At 56.1% G+C, this 20,391-nt stretch overlaps 1 protein-coding gene across 5 annotated transcripts in view; it reads left to right on the forward strand.

The window, feature by feature from the left end:
- SH3PXD2A (SH3 and PX domains 2A) overlaps window positions 1–20,391 on the forward strand; it is a 235,102-nt gene that overhangs the window by 190,658 nt on the left and 24,053 nt on the right. For 3 of the 5 annotated variants that reach the window (XM_078077149.1, XM_078077150.1, XM_078077152.1), the window contains 2 exons: window positions 15,771–15,884; window positions 19,625–19,708. In XM_078077149.1, the coding sequence (XP_077933275.1) occupies window positions 15,771–15,884; window positions 19,625–19,708 (198 nt within the window). The remainder of the gene's footprint in view (window positions 1–15,770; window positions 15,885–19,624; window positions 19,709–20,391) is intronic. The other 2 variants (XM_078077151.1, XM_078077153.1) reach the window with 1 other exon arrangement.

The following is a 20,391-nucleotide window of genomic DNA, read 5'->3' on the forward strand; positions in this document are numbered from 1 at the left end:
AGTGGATCAGAGCCTGGTTGGGTGGGACATTCATATTCTAGGCTAAGGGATAGGCCAGAGCCGGGGGTGCTGGAAACAATGACGATATTACTCACTTACTGGGGAGTGTAGTTCTACCCTGCCATGGCTGAGGGTTGAGTCTCTGCTGAGATGTCTTGGGCTTGTCACTGCCGAGACTTATTCTGTTAAAGACAGAGATTTTCATGGCCCACCTTGACCCCCAGATTGTTACCTTACTTCATACAGGCCTCCCCACCTGAGAACCACTTGTAAGATGGAGTCTGTCCTCCAAGGGCCCTGAAGTCAGTAGAGTGACCCCATGGAGGCTGGGAGAAGACAGTATGGAGGGCAGGCTAGGTCAATGATTTCCCATCTTCCTACCCCATCTCTCTGCCGTCAGCTACCATGGTGGCACATTGATCAAAGACTGGCCCTCATGCAGATTGGAAAAACCAAGGCAAGCAAACAAGCAGAGCTGAACAAGGAGGACTTAATCATGGAGCTGATGGTCTAATGGGGAAGCTTCCCCGCTTCTGACCCAGCTGAGGGGACTGTGGTCGTTGCTGTGTCGTGAGGCATGGTGGTGACTGTCTTTGGGTACTGGGGCAGGCGGCACCAGAGACTGACAGGAGAAAGGTAGGAAGAGCTCCATCATTGATTGGTGCCCATTGGTGTCTGTCATACTGCCTGAGCAGTCACTAACTGTGCGAGTCTAGAATGACACACCTGGACCTGGGTGACCTCTGGGGCATCTGGGCTAAGGGTATATCTGTTTGGCGTGTGGCCTTTTCTCCTTGGATTTGAGTAGGATCTATACTAGACCAGATCTTAGGAACTAGCAAGACAAGATGGTACCCAGAGACAGGAGAGAGACCGAAAGGGAAACGGGACAGGAAAAGCTCAGGGAGAGAACCTATTCCTAAATCACCACAAACCTGGCTGGGGCTCCAGGATGGTTACCCCAGGATCAGAGTATTTGGGGCTCAAGTTAACCTATTTGCTGCTTTCTAGAGACTCTTAATATCGGAAGGTATAAGAAGAGTGAGAAAGCGATTGCTAAAGCATCTCCTGTGTGTCAGACAGTGAGCCAAACCCCTTTCTTCCTGTAGTCACCACCACTGCCCTATAAAGCACAGGTATCATGACGTCCATTTATGAGAAAGCTGAGGCCCAGAGAGTTCAGGAGATTTGCCAGCTTCCCTGCACACTCTGTTGCCTCCTGGCTAGTTCTCTGGTTCCTCAGGCCCTGAGTAGGGCACCATGGTGAGGGAAGCTGTTTTGGGCATAGCCTTCTCCCCACCCACCCTCTGGGGGTTGGCGCAGCAGATCTCTGGGGCTGCCCCTTCCAGAGCTCCACGTTGTGCCCACCAAGGAGGAGGGCTTTGTGTTTTCTGAAGGAGAAGCCATGACTCCAAGTGTCCCAGCGGAGGCCCGCACCAGCCAGTGGGGCTGCTTCGAATGGCTTGGGGAAGGGCTGCTGGTGGCAGCCTGGCCCTCTGCATTCCTCCAAGAGCCTCACCCAGGGTGTGGGCTGGTCCCTGGTGCCTGGCCTGTGGGATCTCCCTGAGCTTTGCTCTTCCATTCCTGTGAGGGGAGAGGCCCAAATGAAAATAGCCCAATCAGGTATACAAGCGGACTGCAAGAGAGCGCTTCCGGGTGGGAGTGTTAGCTTTCTCGAAAATCTTGGGCAAGATCTGCAACAAGCCACAAAAATCTCTTGGTCTCAGGTCCCTGTGGGCAATTTAAATCCTCCTAGGTGAGCTGTGAATTTGGGGGGCTGGAGGAGGGAATGCCACCTAGGGGCTGCATCACACTACTGGACTTGAGCAGGGCAGAAGGCCCCAGGCCAGAGGGAAGAGTCCTGGAAAGAAGCCCACCACAGACCCTGCACTGACTCCAAGAGCTGGACTCGAGAGCTACTTGAGGATAAGGAAGCAGAAGAGACTGCAGTGTGTGTGTGGAGAAGCCAGGGAGGGAGGAGGACGTCTTATGCCCGGGTGTCCTGGCATTTCATTTTCAACTATTTGCTGAGCCCCTTCTTTGAAAGACGAGGCCTGGGCACAGCGACTGATGGTTCCGGGAGATCCACACTTTTGAGGTCTGCTGGGTGTGCACAAAAAAAAAGGCAAGATAGAGGGCATTTCCTCCCAGGCTGCATGGAAGGCTTGTGTTCAAATTCTGCTCTGCCGTTGGGGAGACAGTATGTGGTCATTTTGATCCTCTGTTTCCAGATCTATAAAATGGGGGTAATATTTGGAAACCCATATGGCGATTAGGAAGGTTGAAAAACAGTTGTGAAGTGGTGTATTCATTTTCTCTTCCGTGGTAGACAGGGGCGGGCCACTGTCCATTCCGGGCAGTGAGTTGTATTGGCGGGGGTGGGGATAGGAGTCCATCAGGCTCCTGAGATCGCTTGGAATAATAACCCATCCACCCCCATCTACCTACAACCCACAGACTTCTCAAAGCATTTTCCCATCTGTTATTTCAGAGTGGTTCTCTAGGGCTAAGTAGGCCAGGCGGCTTTGTTTCCGTTTTTCAGAAGAAGAAACTGAGTTTCAGAAGGGTAAATGGTTGGCATGAGACTTCAGAGCTCGCTAGCGGCCAAGCTTGGATTTGAATCAAGGGGCTGCATATTCTTTTTTTTTTTTTTTAAAGATTTTATTAATTTTTTGACAGAGAGAGACACAGCGAGAGAGGGAACACAAGCAGGGGGAGTGGGAGAGGGAGAAGCAGGCTTCCCGCAGAGCAGGGAGCCCGATGCGGGGCTCGATCCCAGGACCCTGGGATCATGACCTGAGCCGAAGGCAGACGCTTAACGACTGAGCCACCCAGGCGCCCCAAGGGGCTGCATATTCTTAACCCAAGGCTCCTTCTGCAAGCTCAGTGTTTCCCAGAGAGTGGGTCCTAGACACATGTGATGGACACAGCATTAAATGGCATGGAATCCTGTCACGAGAAGGTTATTAACTTTGACTTCTCTTTTACTCCACGTTGGGTCAAAGCGTCTGTTTGGGGCCTCTACGTTTGCGGATGTTGTTGCCTGCTGGTTTCATTGTGTGTTAGAAAATCTGGCCCTAGCTTTACTTAGTGTCTTGCCTAGAGCTCGTCTTACTATCTTACTGGAAGTCTATAGCATTGTGTATGCATTTTTCCAGTTATCTTCTGTTTACGCCAAGGGATATTGGCTTTCCTTGTCGTGTAGCATAGGAAAATGCCTTTTTGAAAAACCAAAGTATTTCCATTTTTCTCTTAAAGCAGACGCGAGTCCAGGTACCACTTGGATGGTTGCACCGATGTCTGGCACTCACTGGTGCCCGAGGTTCGGGATACGCAGTTAGAGGACCCCAAGCGGGACACTCCTGGGTAACCTCCTTCCCCACAGTCTCCGAGAGTGACACCAGCGGCTCCCAAATCCCAACTGGGAAAGGAGCCTGGAAAAGCATCCGTGTCGGTGGGGCTGCTCCCCACACGGCGACGAGAAATCCACGTTGTCAGAGAGCTCTTGACGTCACGCGGTCCAGAATGTTGCAAGGCCCCTACTTAAAATTCCCCAGGAATTAAATAAGGAGGGTTTGGACGGAGGAATGCCCTAGACAGATTGTGGAGTGGGTTTGTTTTGTTTATGGAGATGGTCTTTAAAGTTGAAATTGCCCCCGTTTTATTTTTGCCCCAGTTGAAGAGGGGCTGAACTCAGCTGGAAGTGACGGGCTGGTTGTCAGCCTAAGGCTTTTAGTTAGAGCCAACTCAGTTCTGGGGCCAAGAAGCTTCCATCGTTGGCAGAAAGAGAAAAGCGAAAAAATACACAAACTCCTACATCTATACTTCTCAGGCGCTGGAGTAAGCTAGTGTAAAAATACAGAGGACTCCTCCTATTTCCAGCGACGGGTGGCAGCTACAGAGAGTTCTCTCCGGGCTGGAAACACACGTGTAAAGTACCAGACACCCTGCCAGGTGCTTTCCATTCTTTTCTCTTTGATTTCTCACCACAACCCTGGTTAGCACATGCTTTGTCATACTCTCGTCTCACTAATAAGGATGCTTCCGCCTCTTTCTTCAGCTGTTTTGAATGACCAAATATCACTGTAGCCCAAAGTGGGCTTCCTAAAAATGTTGACCATGTAACACCACGGTACATGGCATGACTTAAGACGATACAGAGAGAGAGCGTTAAATACTACTGCAACACACAGTGAACGGAGTTTGTCCTGTTCCCATTCTTGTCCAAGCCTTCTGATTTACCTCAGCTTGATGGTCCGCTGTCCTTGACCCATCTCCAGTAAATCTCTTTTTGTAACAAAGGGGAACAGGCTATAGGCGTAGCCCTCTTCAGACCCAGCACAGCTCGAATTTCCTACATTGCTTTGTTCTCTGTAATTTTATGGTTGGGGCTGGTGGTCCTGTTTATTCATGCTGGTGAGCTGAAGTTTCCTAAACAAATTATTTTCTTGAAGTTAGGGGGGGAAAAAAGGCCGTTGCTTTAAATACATATTTACTCTGTGAACCACAGTATACGTACGTAGCACAAGGATATGGCAAAAGCCCTGCAGAGTACAGAGACCTCTGAGGTTGAGAAATGCTGGTCCAAAGTCACTCTCTCCTGGCAAAGCCTTTGGGTAAGATCTCACGCCAGAAAACGATCAGCCTGAGTGCCCTGCCTTGCTCTGCCATGTGGGCTCAGGGAGGGTGAGAGAGAGAGAAGTAACCTGGAGATGGGGCCTGAAACCACCTGTTAGCCCCCTCCTAGGTTGGGGGGGTGGCAGGGCAAGAATGGGGGGAAGTGAGCCACACCCATGACTGATGAGAACTGAGTCTGATTTGTAGACACTGATAGAATGGACAAGAAGCAGAGAAGTTTCCCTGGCTCATCGGTCAGGTGGAAATTTGGGGAACTAATGGAGCAGGTGGTGTTGGTCTTCTTCTGCAAAGGAAGTGGCAGCTGGAGTCCTTCTTAAAGGGAGCTGTGTGGTTGCTGCCCTGGGAGTCAGACCCAGGTGCTGATCCTGCCGCTGTCCCTTCTAAGCCTGGCACCTGGGGTAAGTCACCCAATCCAGGGGTTTCCTCATGCAGCCTAAGATTTCACAGGCCTGGAGACAGAGGACCTCTAGAACTTGCAGTCTGCCCAAACCCCAGGATCTTCCTCATCCTCGCCATCAAGTAGGGACACCCACGCTACCCAATTGCCTGGGACACTCCCAGTTGGCACCTAATATTTTGGCTGAGTTGTGAATAGCACCCTCCTTTCACGCCAGAACTTTGCACAGTATAAGATGATAAGATCGCCTGTCCTCTGGTTTATCTACCCCTTTTCATCTTGTCACAGTTGACCTGTCATTACCATCTGTTCAGAATTTGGGGGGGGGGTAGCTTCTGATCCTGGCACAGCTTTCAATAAGTGTGATGGTGCCCCCTGCTCAGCCCCGCTGCCCTCATCTTGGGACTGATTAAAACATCCAGCAGGACAGGCTCCCGACAGACCCCCTTCTAGGTTGTAACCAGCGAATCATCACACGCTCTTTGGAAGTGGTCCACTCTCAGCTGCGAATTCTCGGCACAGCCCTGCAGCCCCCAGGGGGGTCATGAGAGCCCCAAGGCCTGGATGGCTCAGCTATGACACATCCCAGACCCGCCAGGCCAGCGGTTCCCTCGTTATCAGAAGCCAGCATGGTCTGGCCCCCTTCCTTCCTGTTGTGTCTTTCTGCTCAGCGCTGGCTTGGGAATGCTCAGAACCCCCTTGCAGGCTCTCCGGCCATCCCTCGAGGCGTCCATGTTTCACTCCATCAGAACCAGCCTCGAGGTTGCTGATCTCTACTGTGGAATTCACCTTCTTCTTTGGAAGGTGGTACTTTTGCCCGTGCTGTGTCCTCTGGCCTTACTCCCCTGCTGGCCTTACTCCCATGTCCGTGTCTACCAGGACCCCTGCTGGTGGCCTGGCAGGCTCTCTGTCAAGTGATCTCCGGACCTTGTCTCAGCACCAGCCAATGAGAGCTTGTGGAGGGCAGCCTCTCAGTGCGACCTCCATCCCCACCCTGGGTCCGTTGGCCCACCCCCCTCCCAGTCAGCACTTCCCAGCGTGGGTGCCCTGCTGCCTGAGAGAAGATGCTGGGCCGTGGACAGGAGTCCAGCAGACCCCTTCTCGTCTTGAGTTGGCCTCAGAGTGCTGTGCCCTCTCGGTCTGCTTCTGCTTACCTCCTGCTCTTGCCTGGGACAGGGGAACACCCCTTCTGTTACCCTGAGCATTATTTCAGGCATCCGCTTGTGAGGCTGTAACCTTCCTGATGGGATTCTCAGAAGCTCACCCCTCCCTTGTGACGTTGAAGATGAGCACCCCTCTCAAGTTCATCTGGCAAGGCCCGCACCCTGAAGCATCGTGCGCATTACTGGGTTGGGCCACACGTGCTCGCACCACTCTGCCTGTCCTGTTCCCCCCACCAGGATGCCCCTTCCCTCCCCTCCTCTCCAGATTAGATCTGAGGTTCAGTTCAGGACTCAGAATTCTTCCCTGGCTACTCGGTTTCATCCCTGATGTCTGTAGTTCTTCAGCAAACGTTGTAGCAATGACTGCCGCGTCTGGGGCCCCGGGCTGTCTGGGTCACCCTGCTGTGCTGTTCCTGGAAGGGCCTTGTGCCATCTTGTATTCTCTGCTTCACCCGGCCCCCCATCCCCACCTGTGTCAGGCACAGAACCAGACTCCGCTTTCAGTAGAGACCTGCCAAGGTCAAGGGCCAATGACAGGGACACCAAGAGACACTCTGTCCTTGACTCCAGACACCCAAGACCCACCTGCCTCCCTGCCCAGCCCTACCACTAGTCACTGAGGGGCACCGAGGTCATGGTTCCTTCCTTAAAATCCCTGCAACTTACACTTCAACTTGAATAATAGCGCTTTGGTGAGCCTTGCCAGGAACCAGGCCCGATTCTGAACACTTCTTGTAGGTTAACTCCTGTACCCTTATAACGCTGGGAGATAGACCTACTATAGGTCCATTTTACAGATGAGATTGAGGCAGTTGCCCACATTCAAACAGCCACTTAGTAGCAGGGCTGGGATTGAAACCCAGGCAGCCTGGCTCTAGAGTCCTTGCTTAAAACCATGGTTCTCTTCTACCCGTCATTTTATCGTGTGCCCCCTCTCTGCTTGCGAACGTTCGGTAGTCAGGCTTTCTCCTGGGTGCCTCACCCATAGCCTCAGCCTTCTGGGCCCGTCCAGTGAGGTGGGCAGGCTGGATCCGAGTTGGGGGAGGGGTGGCAGCAGTCCAGTGCTTGCTGTCTTCTTGCCCTGGACTCCACGGAGCCTTCCAAACTGACGTAGCAGCCTGTGCTAATGGTCTTGGAATCCAGGCCTCAGGCGCCCAGGGAAGGTTCTGGGGCCCCGGTGGCCTGAGAGCCCCATCTGGGGGAAGGGAAGGCCATGGGCAGCAGAGCAGGGATAGGTGCCAGAGACAGAACAAGAAGAAGGGGTCAGGCAGGAAGGCAGGGGCTGTGGGGGGGCATTGGGAGAGACTGGGGGAGCCCTTACCCGCTCCTGTTTGCTTTGGACTGAGGCAGCCGCGTGCTGTGAGCTGGAGTGTGTCTTGGCAAGAGGCCTCAGTGACAGAGCCTTCTGGCCAGGGGAGGCCTGGCCGAGGGTGGGCTGCCTTTCGTTGTTCTTAAAGGCACAGCATGATTATAGGCAGTCAGCCTTTCCAATGTCTCTGGTCCCTCTCCGGTAGAAACCTCAGATCTGCCCCAAGGTCATGGCAAAGGGGTCAGGGCAGGTCCAGGGCAGAAGCAGTCCCTTAGGGCCCAGCTTTGTGCCAGGTGTGGGGTGACCAAGTGGGCCACGCCGTCCCAGGTGCCTGGCCAGGCCCCCTTCAGCACCCTTCCCCTTCTCGGCACCACCCCTGCCCCCATTCAGGGCTCACAAACCCTCGCCACCTCCCCTTCTCCAAAGCACTGCGAGGGAAGAACACGGGAAGGCCTGGACAGAGCACCCCTCAAAGGAGCCGGAGTTGGAGCCGGTGCGCGTCGTGACCGGAGGCCGGCGTTGGAGGCCTGGGACCGTGCCTCTGCTGTCCCTAGCTCCGTCCCCTGCCCTGCCAGCACACCCTTCCCCTCGCCGAGGCCTGGGCGTGCAGGAGTTCCACAGACGCTCCGCTCTGCATTAACCGGTGTCAGACCCTGCGAAGGTCCTGGAGGAAAGGGAAAGAAAAAAGCAAGGCCCAGAAGTAACCTAAAGTCTGCTGGGCTCTCCCAAACTCAGAATCTCATCCTGCCTGTTACCCTGTGGGGGGAGCCCGGCCCTCTCCTGCCGGCCTCAACGCCAGTATCCTGGCTGTACTTAGGCCCATCCTGTGTGCAGGGCGGGGGGGAGGGGAAGAGCGCCTGAGGCCTGTGTGTGCTCTACAGCGTCCCCATGCCTGGGACGCCAGCACATAGCAGGTGGTGGTAAGCACTTGGTTATTGAGTGCACCACGTGTCCCCGATGTCGGGCAGCCCTGTAGGCAGATCATAGTATCCTGGTATGATGAGGCCCTGGGGAGGCCAGCAGCCTGTTCCAGGTCACAGCTAGGACATGGTGAAGCCAGGATCCAAACTGAGGTCTTGGAAGAGGGACTAAGAAGTGCCCATGGGCTGAATCCTGGGGTGAGCAGGGCCAGTAGCATTGCGGGGGCAGGGGGCAGTCAGGGAAGGCCTCCTGGAGGACAACACCTTAAAGAACAGAGGGGAACCTCAGAGTGAGAGGAAGGAGCAGGGTCCGCCTCCCCCACCAGCTGTTTTGTCCTAGGCTGAGCTGTGACCTCAGAAGACTTTATTAACATCCTAATTGTGTACAGCTGGCCTCCTCTGGCCCTAATGAGCTCAGCATCCTCTCCCATTAAGGAGACCATTGTGGCCTGGTCAGCCTGGGGACAGCAGTGGCCTGGGAGTGCCCGTCACTTCCTGTTGGCCTTGGCCAGGCTCAACCCCCTCTTGGGGAGGTTAAAGCCCCCGGCCCCTGGCCCAGGTCCTCCCATCCCCACCTTCTGTCGGTCCCCACCTCTGACTCTTTCTCTCTGTGTCTCCATTTCCTCTCCCACTCTTTCTATCCCTCCCCCAATGCCAGTGTGCCAAGCCCCAGTTAGAGTCCATTTTAGAGGGCTTTGAAACTGGCCCAACAGCTGAGGATTATGCTCAGCCTAGAAAGAGGGAGGGTCTGGCTTCTGGGCCTGAGCTTTTCCCTCTTGGGGCTGGGGATCCCCTTGGGGCTGGGGATCCCCTTCCCCCGCCTAAGATGGGTGGTCCCCCTTCCCTGCCCTGAGCTGGAGGTGCAGGCCAGGCTGCCCCGGTGTGGCCTTCTCCCCCCTCAGCCCCTGGGCCATCATGAAGTGGGTTCTTACTGAGGCCCACAAGCAGGGTTTCCTGCCTCGACAAGTGACATTGCTGTTCTTTCTGGGCCTTTGCCCTCTGGAGAAGGCTGGGCCCCAGCCTGTTGCCCAGCCTGGCTGAATTACATTCTTCTGGCACATGTGGAGACATGGCCCTCAGAGAAGGAGCAACCAGGCTCGGGCAGCATTCAGGGGACTGGCCAGCTAGGGATTCTTCCAGATAGCTTCTCCAGTCTGGGGACTTAGCTCCAAAGATCACAGCTAGAGCCCCCAGAATGAAGGCTTCTCCTTCACATCCAGTGTGGGGGGGGCTCCCTTTTTGGGGCCCCTCTGCAACAGTTTGCAGTTTCCCATTCAAAGCAACGGGCATGGTAGCCCCTCTCCTGCCCCTTGCCGGGGGTGGGGGGACATGTCAGCATAAGGGCACCCCAGGTGCCCGGCTGCCAGGCTGGAGTGCAGGGGTCTGCTGAGGGGTCTCCAAGGCAGCCCGGGCCCTCTGGGGGGGTCTCTACCATCTCCTGTTCCACTAAGTTATCTGTTCCCCACCTCCTTCCAAAAAAGAACTTCCTCCCCTTTTGCCTAGAAACAAGGGTTGACTTCTCAGGGCAAGGCCGGGTTTGGCAGCCAGGCAGAACGGCCATCCCCATCTGAGCCCAGCTCTGGCCGCTTCATCAGTCCAATGATGAGTCCTCTCATGAAACCTCAGTAAATTTCCTCTCCCAAGAATGAAGGCTGAGAGGATGGGAAAGGCTAGCAGAGGCCAGCTTGGAGTGTGGACCCACTTTCCTGGGGACATGAAAAACGCCAAGGCAACTCAAACTGGTCCCTGGGCATCCGTGAGTGCTGGCCACCTGATCCTCCACATCCTGTGGCTTGAGTCCCCTGGTAAAGCTCATAGCTTCCGTTTAGGGGGCACCTATGTGCCAGACCCTCTGTGATGTTCTTGGTCTTCTCCATCCTCCCACTAGCCTGCAAGGCAGATGGTAGTCTTAGCGTTTTACAGATGAAGTCCTTTTACAGCTTCAGTCCCTTTCCTGAGGCCACAGGGCATGGAAGTGGCAGAGATGGGATTCAGACTCAGATCTTTGGCTCCAGCACTTAGGCTCTGTGCCTCAGTTTCCTCATCTGCCTGGCTGCTTGCTGCAAGCTCAGTTCTGCCCTCAAGACAAAGCAAACGCATTTATAGGCTCAACAAGACCAATACTCCAAGTGCATGAGCCGCTGTGAATTGTGGGGTTGACGCTTGGGACACTGTTGGGATTTGGAGATCAGTTAGGGAGGGCTTGCCGAGGCGGTAGGACAGGAGAGAAGAAGCTGTTGGACCTCTGTTCTGGGGGACTGTGTGAGCTGAAGGACAGGAGCCAGGCTGAGGATAACCCTGACATGTATGGAGCAAGGAAGGAAACCCCAGGGACCTCTCCCCTCTGGCCCCATTTTCCACCATGCTTGCTATCACGAATTGCATCAGCTAAGGAAAGAGTAAGAGATCGCTCCTCCCATTCTTCTGGAACCCCTGAAGGCAGCCACCAGACTCCATAGATTATAACTACATGGACACACACACACCCACACCCACCCACCCAAGTCCATTCACCAAGCTGTATTGAGTGTCTCCTGATCTACTCTGCAGGCAAAGATGCCACCTGGCCACCCCTGGGTGCCATCAGTTTAGGAGAATACTGAACAACCACCACCATATTGGTAACAGCTCAAGGTTTTTGACCTCTAACTCTGTGCTAGGCCCCAAGCTAAGCTACTTCTATCTCATTTATCCACTTCAACAACCTTAGGAGGTAAGCGCCATTAATTATCCCCATATCAGGGGAGGGGAGACTGAGGCTCAGAGAGATTTACTGATTTGCCCAAGATCACACAGGAAGTAGCAACCCAGGACCTGAATTTATGTCTTTCTGACCCTAGATCCCTAGTTATTACCCTCTACTTCCAAAGGACCCTCCCGTCTACACACTCAAGTACACACAGCCCCGCATCCCTACTCATCCTGTACACACACAAATGACATACGAAGCGACATGTATCACGTACCAGTGTCCAGGGGCACACGTGCTCAAGGAGTCACCTCTACCCTCGTGCACACAAGGCAGATAAATTCCTTATCCACTTCCATGGTGGTTAAGAATGTGGTTCCTGGAGCCCGACTGCCTGGGTTCATTGGGGTCCAGCTCTGCCTCTTCCCAATCATGATCTCTGCCTCAATGTCCTCATCTGTAAAGTGGGGATGATGATGACAGTAACACTTCACAAGATTCTTGAAGATTAAATAACGTATGTAAAGTTAGCGCCTGACCGTAATCATCATCACAAGAACAAAGGCACACACCCACGTGGTATGCACATGGGCATAACGCACCTCCTGTGTACTCAAAGATACAAAGCCTTGTCCACACCTACCCCCACATGCAGCCCACACACTGTCCGCCTCTGTGGAAAAGAGGATGCCATGGGCACTGGAGGTGAGCCTGCGAGTCCCATAGGGCTGGCTGATGCCTGAGCCCTCTTGGCCAGCTGGGCCACCCCCAGGGGTTCAGACTCTAATTGCTCCTTGGGGGAGTAGCAGGGACTTTGGTCGGGAGCCCCGGTTATAGCAACTGACGTCTGAGCTGCTGGCCTCTGGGAGAGGCTTGTCAGCAGCTGTTGGTGGGCACGGGCCCAGGGAGCCCAGGCTCCAGGAACCACATTCTTAACCACCACGGAAGTGGATAAGGAATTTATCTGCCTTGTGTGCACGAGGGTAGAGGCGACTCCTTGAGCACGTGTGCCCCTGGACACTGACACGTGTGACCCGTGCCAGGGCTCCTGGGAGGTCTGCATGGAGCTGGGGTGGGCCCCTCTGCCCACATTCACCCATGCCCACCTGGGCGGTGTTTGAGCCTGTCCTTCTTTGCTCGGTGGAGGTGCCCACAGCCGGGCCAGCAACAGGCAACTCTCTGCAGGGCCTGAGGCAGGAGGGACCTGAGACTCGGAGCCACTCAGCCTAGCTCTGCACATTTCAGGGCTGGAGTGGAAGCCCAGGCCAGTGTTCTCAGCAAAACTGTCAAGGACTCGGGGGGAATGGAGGGAGCAGGATGTACAAGGAAGGATTCTCGGAGGGTGAAATGAGATAGGGGAGACAATGCCGGCAGAAGAGGGACCTGAGCCCTGGGATTATGAGGCCCTTGGATACAAGGGGAAAGGGGCTGGTCCCCAATATGGCCCTGGGGGGAGAGGGAGAAAACAGGAGGTCAGTAGGCTGATGGACTCACTTCACGCCAGATGAGGACAAAGGCAAGCTCAGTTGGGACTGATGGAGAAAATCTCTCCCTCCCACCCCCTCCTTCCCCCACCCCAGCCCTCCTGGTGCCCACAGAGGGGCTTGCCTCCTTTGCCTTGATTAAAGATGACTTTGGAGCCCAAATTCCAGAAACAGAAGGCTTTGCGGCCACCCAGGAGACCACCAAGTTGCCTGCTTTCCTGGGAAGCCCCGGCTCACACGAAGAAAGAAGGGCACACTCTCCTGGTGGAGACAGAAAGGGACTGTTTCAGAGGGTGGAGTTGGCAGTGGTACACCTTGGTACAGAAGCAGCCGGGAGGGGCTGCGAATGGAGGGGTCTTGGCAAATCCTCACCAAGACACATGCTTCCCAGTTCCACTGTTTCTCGGGCACATCCCCGTTTTTTCCGATGACTGTAAGATCCCTGGCTCCAGCCCAGGCCCATCCTGGGGAAGCCCTCTCCTGGGAAGCAGAGCTCCCCTTTGAGGGCAGGCCTTCAGGGTATGTCCTTAGCCCACTGGGATTTGGCTTGGCTTTGGGGGCAGAACTGGGGGTGGTCAGGTCAGTGAGGGCCTGGAGGTATGGGGACCAAAACCCGTGTGCTTTTGGCGCTGGGGCCTGGACCTGGGGAGCACGGGAGAGCCTCAGTCTTTAAGACCCTCCTGAAAGTGACTCCAAGTTGGGAATTGTGACTGTTCTTTGGCGGCTCTTGGAGGTTATCATGGTGAGTGGGAATTTGGGGAGGTACTGGTTACTGAGAGTGGCTCAGAGGGCTCTGTCCTACTGGCTGAGGTCTGTGGTGGCAGGTGCCCCGTGGACTTGGCATTTCATCTCCAGATTTGACTCACCATGGTGGACCTTCAGTCATGAACCTTGGTGGTTGCTGGGTAGAAATGGCATTAGTGAGGACACTCCGTTCCTGTGATTGAAACCTGCTCTGGCGTAAATAACACGGAAGGTCACCGGCTCACTGCAATTAGGGAGTCCAACAGGGTGGTCCAGCTTCAGCCCACTTAGAACCTGAAGCTCAAACAATATTAATCAGGACTGACTTTCTCCATCTCTGGACTGTGACGCTGCTTCACTCTCAGGCCATCTCTTCCCACATAGCCCTGCATTTCCTGGTTTACAGGGGACTTAGCCTTCAGATTGCCAGAGCACCCGTGTCGGTACTTGAGAAAGCCCCAGAACCGTTCAGTGTGCAGGGAGAGGACAGATTGGTCAGAAGATGATTGACCGGGCACGCCCACTCCTGCAGTCCAAGAGGCAGAGCTACCTTTGTGGTAGAAAAGCTCTATGAGATGGGAACCCTATTCCATGGCCTCTGGTCAGGCTCTGTGGAAGAGCCCCCGGGGCTGGTGCTTCTTGACAGAAATGGCTGGAATTCCAGACAGTGCTCCCTCAGAAGCCAAGAGAAGGGGAAAAGACCCCTGCGAGTTCATGCCTTCAGGTTTCTTTGGGGCTTCCATCAGCTACCGCCTTGGAAGCAGCCACACGGCTCTGGCCTGGGCTCCTAGGAGAATAGCAGTGCTGCCCCAGGGAGCCCCCTCAGTGGCCCAGAATGTGCACGTGCCCCCCCCCCCCCCCGCCCCGCAATCCCACTCTGGGGAAAGACCGACTCTGGCAGGGGAGAGAATGGAAGGGGGGAAGGCCTCCACCCTGGGTTCCAGAGGGGACAGTGACCCAACAAAGGCCCCTGAGCTAAAGAGGCCTGGGCCTTGAGCTTCCAGACTGCTCGTCCAAGGCTTTTCCTGTTTGTTGGTTAAAACTGGGATTTTTTAGAGCAGTTTTAGGTCTAGAGCAAGACTGAGCTGCAGAACAGAGGTTTCCTGTATGCTTCCTGCCCCCACGCATGCAGAGACCCCCCCCTTCAGAGTGGTTCACTTGTTATGGATGAACCTGTGCTGACACGTCCCAGTCACTCAGATCCGTAGTTTACATTAGGGTTCACTCTCGGTACTGTGTGGACAAGCATGTAATGACACGTATCCGTCATCACGGTATCGGACAGATGTTACCGTGTCTCGTGGGCTTTGCAGAGCTGCAAGCAGTGTTGAGCTCCTGGGAGGGCGGGGTGCCATGGGCATTCGAGACTGGATCACAGGCTGTTCACTCTCCCACGCCTGTCCCATGGGGCAGTGGGGACCTAGTGGAAGACCTAGGAGGTGGCTCAGGGGGCCGAGGGCCTGCGCAGGGGTGGCACTGTTTTCCTCTGTCCCTCAGGCAGCCGCCTCTACCTCCCAGTGGTCCCCCTTCCTGGGCAGCCACTCCCTGCCGTGGGCAGCGATGGGGTCACGTGCTGCCGCAGGAGAAGCCCAGGATCTCTTGCCAGGGCACTGTCCATATTTGGAAACGGAGAGCTCAGTCATGGACAAAAAAGAGAATCGGTGCCAGATCGCTTTGGGGGTAGAGCAGGATCGGAATGGGATGGGAGCGAAGACAAGATCCTGTGAAGAGTACCTTCTGGGAAGAGACTGAAGGCAGTGAGTGGAGTCCCGGGACCTGGGTACTCAGAGTATTTTGCTCAGTCAACATTTGTTTAAATGATAAATGAATGAACCAACGAATGAGAAAGAAAAGGAGTGAGCTTTTATCATTTGGCCGCGACCGTCAGGGGTCATTCAGGGGTGCGGTGCCCACTTAGTGTGACTGACCTGTCAACACAGTTAAGGGCAGCTGTGAGTAGCACCAACGTGTAAATGCCACTGACCCGTGATGGGGAAAGGGGCACGGCGACCACCCACAGGTCACCGTGACACATGTATCTCTGGATCCCTCTGAAAGCAGAGAATGCCAGACTCCCAGCCACACCAGGAGTCCTGCTGGGTTTCAGAGACCTCGAATGGTCTCTGTGTTTAGCCGGAGCTTCCTTGGCCTTTCCTGCAGGGTGATTTTCACACAGTTGACATATCCCTGTTTCATTTTCATTGTTAAATTTTTCCATCGAGCATCGAGTGTAAGTGTGGATCACTCCTCTCGAGGAGTGCCTTGGCTTCTTCTTAGTGTGGCTCAGGCTTCTCGAGGCCGGACGTGAGCCAGGCGTTTGCCGGGTGCCCAGGCCGTCTGGCTCTGTGCCCTGGCCCCTCCCCCACCCACCCCACCCCCATCCCGCTGGGCGCTCATGACTGTGTTCTCTCTTGTCTCCTCTGCAGGCTGGTGGTTTGTGAGCACCTCTGAGGAGCAGGGCTGGGTCCCTGCCACCTACCTGGAGGCCCAGAATGGTACTCGGGATGACTCAGACATCAACACCTCCAAGACTGGGGAAGGTGAGGGCCTGCAGGTTCAAGGGGAGGGGGGAATAATGAGGCACATGTGGGGAGCAGGCTGCCTCGAGATCCTCAGGGATTGGTGCCCACCCCATTTCTGGCCCTTGGAGTGAACCCACTTCCTCTGGAGGTAGCTTTCCCACTCTTGTCCCTAAAATCATCAGAACCCCTCAAAGGAGTGGGGCCATGTCCCAGGTCTGTCCCTGCTGGCCCTGCATGGGACTCACATTAGAGGGGAAATTTCCCTGGAGTGTGGATCTCAGGCTTTGGCAACTTTGGGGCAGAGACTGGAGAGAACAGTCTTAGGACTAGACCCCAAAGCTCCCTTTCCCTGCAGAAGCCCTCGGTTCCTCTGGGGGACCCCACAGAGACCCCCACCTTTGCCTCCCCGACCCCACATGGTGCTCTGTGCCACAGGGATGACCCCACAGGGCTGTGTGCACACAGCTTCTGCTCTGGGTGTCTGTTACCCTGGCCAAGAGTGCAGACACAGAGAGCAGGTCTGAGTCATTTCTCAGTGTAGCAGGAACCAGAAGGTGGCCCTTACACCACTAGCCCCTCTGATTAGCTCTGGCCTGGTGGGGTTTTTCTGGAGTTTTCTCCTTGCGTTTCAAAGAGCCTGCCCCACCCCCACCCCCCCCACCCCCACTGCCGGGCCAGCACTGGCCTGGTCAGCCTGTCTGTGGACTCCGGTATTCGCCAGAGCAGGCTTCCTGAGCCACCTCCAGTTCCTGGCTGCCTGCTCCTAGTAACTGCCAACCCCCCCCCATGTCCTGGCAGGAACGCTTGCCCTAACGGTCAGTAGGGATGGTCCAAACGGGCACATCTGAGAGCCAGGGCGATGGAGGCCTGTCACCCAGGGCTCAGGCCACCTCCAGGCCTGTACCCCCCCCCACACACACACACCCCCTCCCTTCCATGCTGCCCAGGCCAAAATAAGCAGCCTGCCAAGCAAAGCGCCAGCTCCCTCTTCCGCCTTCCCCTGAACGTCAGTTACTGCGGGCGGTTGGAACCCCACCCTGCTGCCCGTGGAAATGCTTCATTTCAGTCCCTTGACCAGTGCTGCAGCCCCTGCTGCCTGACAGGTTTCCAGGGATCAGGCTCCATCCGGAAGGGTTTGCATGTTCAGGCTTGGGGCTCGGTCCTTCCTGGCTGCTCCAGAGCCCTGGGGCTGGGCCTGCACCCAGTCTCATCTCTGGGTCTCTGCAGTGGTGGAGGATTTTAGCCCCTGAGCTCCTCCTACCCACTTCCACATGCTGGGGTCACCCCGGGGTCTCTCAGGAATAACAATCCCTAGGATGTAGGGTGAGGTCTTATTCACTCCCAGGTGTGTGGCCTCGTACTTTAAAGGCCTTCCCCACCACCCTAGGAGGCCCTGTTATCATCCCCTTTTTCCAGATGCAGGAACTGAGGCTTCCAGACGGTTAGCTACATGGTTGTCCTCGTAAGGCTTGAGCCTCGGTCAGCTTCCTTGGCCCAGTGCTCTTCACCACTGCGCCCTAGGCCTGTCCATGAAGCATTCTGCTTGTAAGCAACTCTGAGGGGTATGTGTGTGTGTGTGTGTGTGTGTAATCGGAGCCCCTCCTGAAAAGCCTATGCTAAGATTGTCAGAGCAGAGATGTCAGGAGACAGAGGACAGGACAGAGTAGGCTGGAGAGGTGTGTGTGCACAGAAGCCTGCCTGGCTTGAAGAGAGGGCTTTGCAGAGAACAAGCAGTAGCAGGTTGTAGAGGACTTGGACCTTGCTGGAGGAAGAATCAGGCGGCCAGTGCAGGTTTGTGTGTGTGTGTGTGCCAGTCTCCCCTCCCCCCCCCCAGCAGTGTTTGGGCAGCTGGGAATTTCATCATCCTATCTTGGGCATCTCCACACCGCTGGACAGGAGGGCTCGGGGCTCAGTCTCCCAGCCCAAGGCCCCAGCATCTCTGTGGTGTGTCCACCAGTCTCTCTGTACCCACCTCCATCTCTCCTCCAGGCCTTTTGCCATCCCATCAAATCTCCCCGAAGGACTCGTGTTTCCTTGCTTTGGAAAGAAGAGACAGTTGGCTGTTTTGGTTTATTTCTGTTATCAGACATTCTGGTATCTGCTCGTATTCCTCTGAGAGGTTAACAGTAGGAGGTAGGAGGACTGGGGTGGAGGTTGAAGACCCTCTTACCCACTGATGATGATGGGGGCCACGCCCAACACTGGCAAGGTGCTTTTGTGAAGCACTCGATCCATTGCCTCTGAGAGGTCCGGACAGGTGTCACCTCCCCAGAGCCCCCGGGTCAGTTTGTGGCAGAGGCAGACCCGGAACCCGGGTCTCTGCCGGTGCCCCCATGCCCTGGAAACTTCCTCCCTGGTGGGCTTTGCATCAGCACCAGCCTCTTGTTGGGGCCTTTTCCCTTGCTGGTGGGCTAAGGGGCGCAGAGTCAAGGAGGAAGAACATCATCTGGCCGAGAGTCTGGGCTCCAGAGCCAGACCATCTAGATCTGTGTGCTCCCCCGACACTTAGGTGTGTTACTCAGAGGGTTTCTTAACACCCCTGCGTCTCTGGCTTCCTGTTTCTAATGTGGGGATGGTGCCGACAGCTCAGGGCTTTTGTGAGGCTTCAGCAAGACAGTCCTCGTATGTGGTTGAAACTAGAGAGAGACCACTTATGGCTAAGGGGCCCCCGGCCTGGGCATCAGCCGAACTCCTCCGCCCCCAGGGAAACCACGGAACACACCTGCCCGGGAGGTCAGCTGTCAGAGTCCCTCCCAGTCTGGCCTCAGACAGGACCTCGTTTATTTTCCAGAGCCTGTTGAGTCCCTTGTCCCCTCCCATGCCTGGGCAGGTGGTGTCAACCCCCGTGACAGATGAGGGAACAGGCTTAGAGAAGGACAGAAGCCTGCCCCAGGTGACACAGTAACCTGGCAGTGAGACCTCACCTGAATGCATACCCCCAACCTTTTGTCCAGGCCTCCTGCTTACAAGAGGCAGGTCAAACAAGACACTGCTCCTCCCTCAAGGAAAGCAAATACTTCCCAGGAGGCTTGGCTCAGATGTGTCTGGACAGTTTTCCCTTGACTCTGACGGCTGGCCTCCCTCCCCTATACTTGGGCAACCTGCCACCCAGCTTCTGCAGTGCCAGGAGGTGGGGGCCCCGGGGGTGCTGCCCCGGTCTGGGGTCCGTTCCACCAGGGCAGCCCAGAGGAAGGCAGGGGGCTGGTGGAGCTGGGCCACAGCAACCAGCGGAGTGGCACAGGATGCCACCGCAGAGACGGGGGGCTAGACGGAGGGGTCTGCAGCACTGAGAAGCTGGGGGGCGGGTCCCCTGTTGTTGCAGATCCAGCGGGCAGTGTGCAGTGAAGGAGCAGAATCAAGGCCCATGGCATCCATCCCTGTGTGCATTTCACTCCACAACATTTCCTAGCTACCGGCCGCGTGCCAGGCCCTGTGCTGGGCCCCGCGACTGCCTGGAGGGCTGTCCCTGTGCCAGGCTGGGGCCAAGGACCCTTTTCACCTCTCAGGTGCTAGGATTCGAAGTTCTCAGCCCCTCCCGGGCTCACGGGTATAAACCACGGCCTTTCCCCCGGTGCCGGTGGTGTCACCGGGCAGATCTGCCCCCGTCCGGCAGGTGCGTGCCGCTGGGTCCCTGTGATGAGGACCTGGGAGTATGAACCTTCCCTCCCGCCATCCCTGCCCTGCCCCATCTCATCCTCATCTCCATTCTCTCCGCCGGTTCCGTCGGCCGCGTGTTCCATTGCCATCTCCCACACCAGTATCCAAGAGACGCAAGGCCCATCTGCGGCGTCTGGATCGCCGGTGGACCCTGGGCGGGATGGTCAACAGGCAGCACAGCCGAGGTGACCGTGGGAGCCGGCTTCTCGTGACCCGCAGCGGCCGCCTCTCTCCCTCTCGCTCGCGCGCTAACGCCCTGCCTCCTCTCTCAGCTCTGCTCCTCTCTTCCCTGTGGCCTCCTCACCCGGATTCGGCAGCCAGACTTGCTCTCACATTCTGCGGCTGGGGGCCGTCGGGGAGGAGGGCACAGGGGGCTGCCTGGGAACTGGGGGTGGCTCTGGCTTCTGCCAGCATCCGGCGGGTGGGGGTCATGGGACCCACGACGTGATTGTGGGGACAGCTGGACTAAGAAAGGCCGCATTTGCCCTGGAAGCTTCAGATGAAGAGAACTGGGGGTGCGTCCGTCCCTGCAGCGCTGTCCTGCTCGTCCTTCACCCTTCATTGCCCACTTCCTCTCAGAAGGTGCTCCCTCAGCCGAAGCTGCTCTAGCCATTCCTTAGGCACGGAGTGGGAAGCAGGACCAGCCCACAGCCCCCCTCCTTCAGCCAGCTAGCTCCAGGGAAATTAGAAAGGGAGCAAAAGCCAGTCCCGCTTGGTCCCGGGGCACGGCCCCAGCCAGCTCTGAAGGCGGCGGCGGGTTCAGCCAGGAGCCTCCAGAGTCTTCAGCACTAGGCGTTGGCACTTGGTGAGGGCCCCGATCAAGAAGATTCCAGGGAGGCCCCTGGCCTGCCACCCAGGCTGATCGGAA

Source organism: Halichoerus grypus, chromosome 7 (assembly GCF_964656455.1).
Source record: "Halichoerus grypus chromosome 7, mHalGry1.hap1.1, whole genome shotgun sequence".
NCBI lineage: Eukaryota > Metazoa > Chordata > Mammalia > Carnivora > Phocidae > Halichoerus > Halichoerus grypus.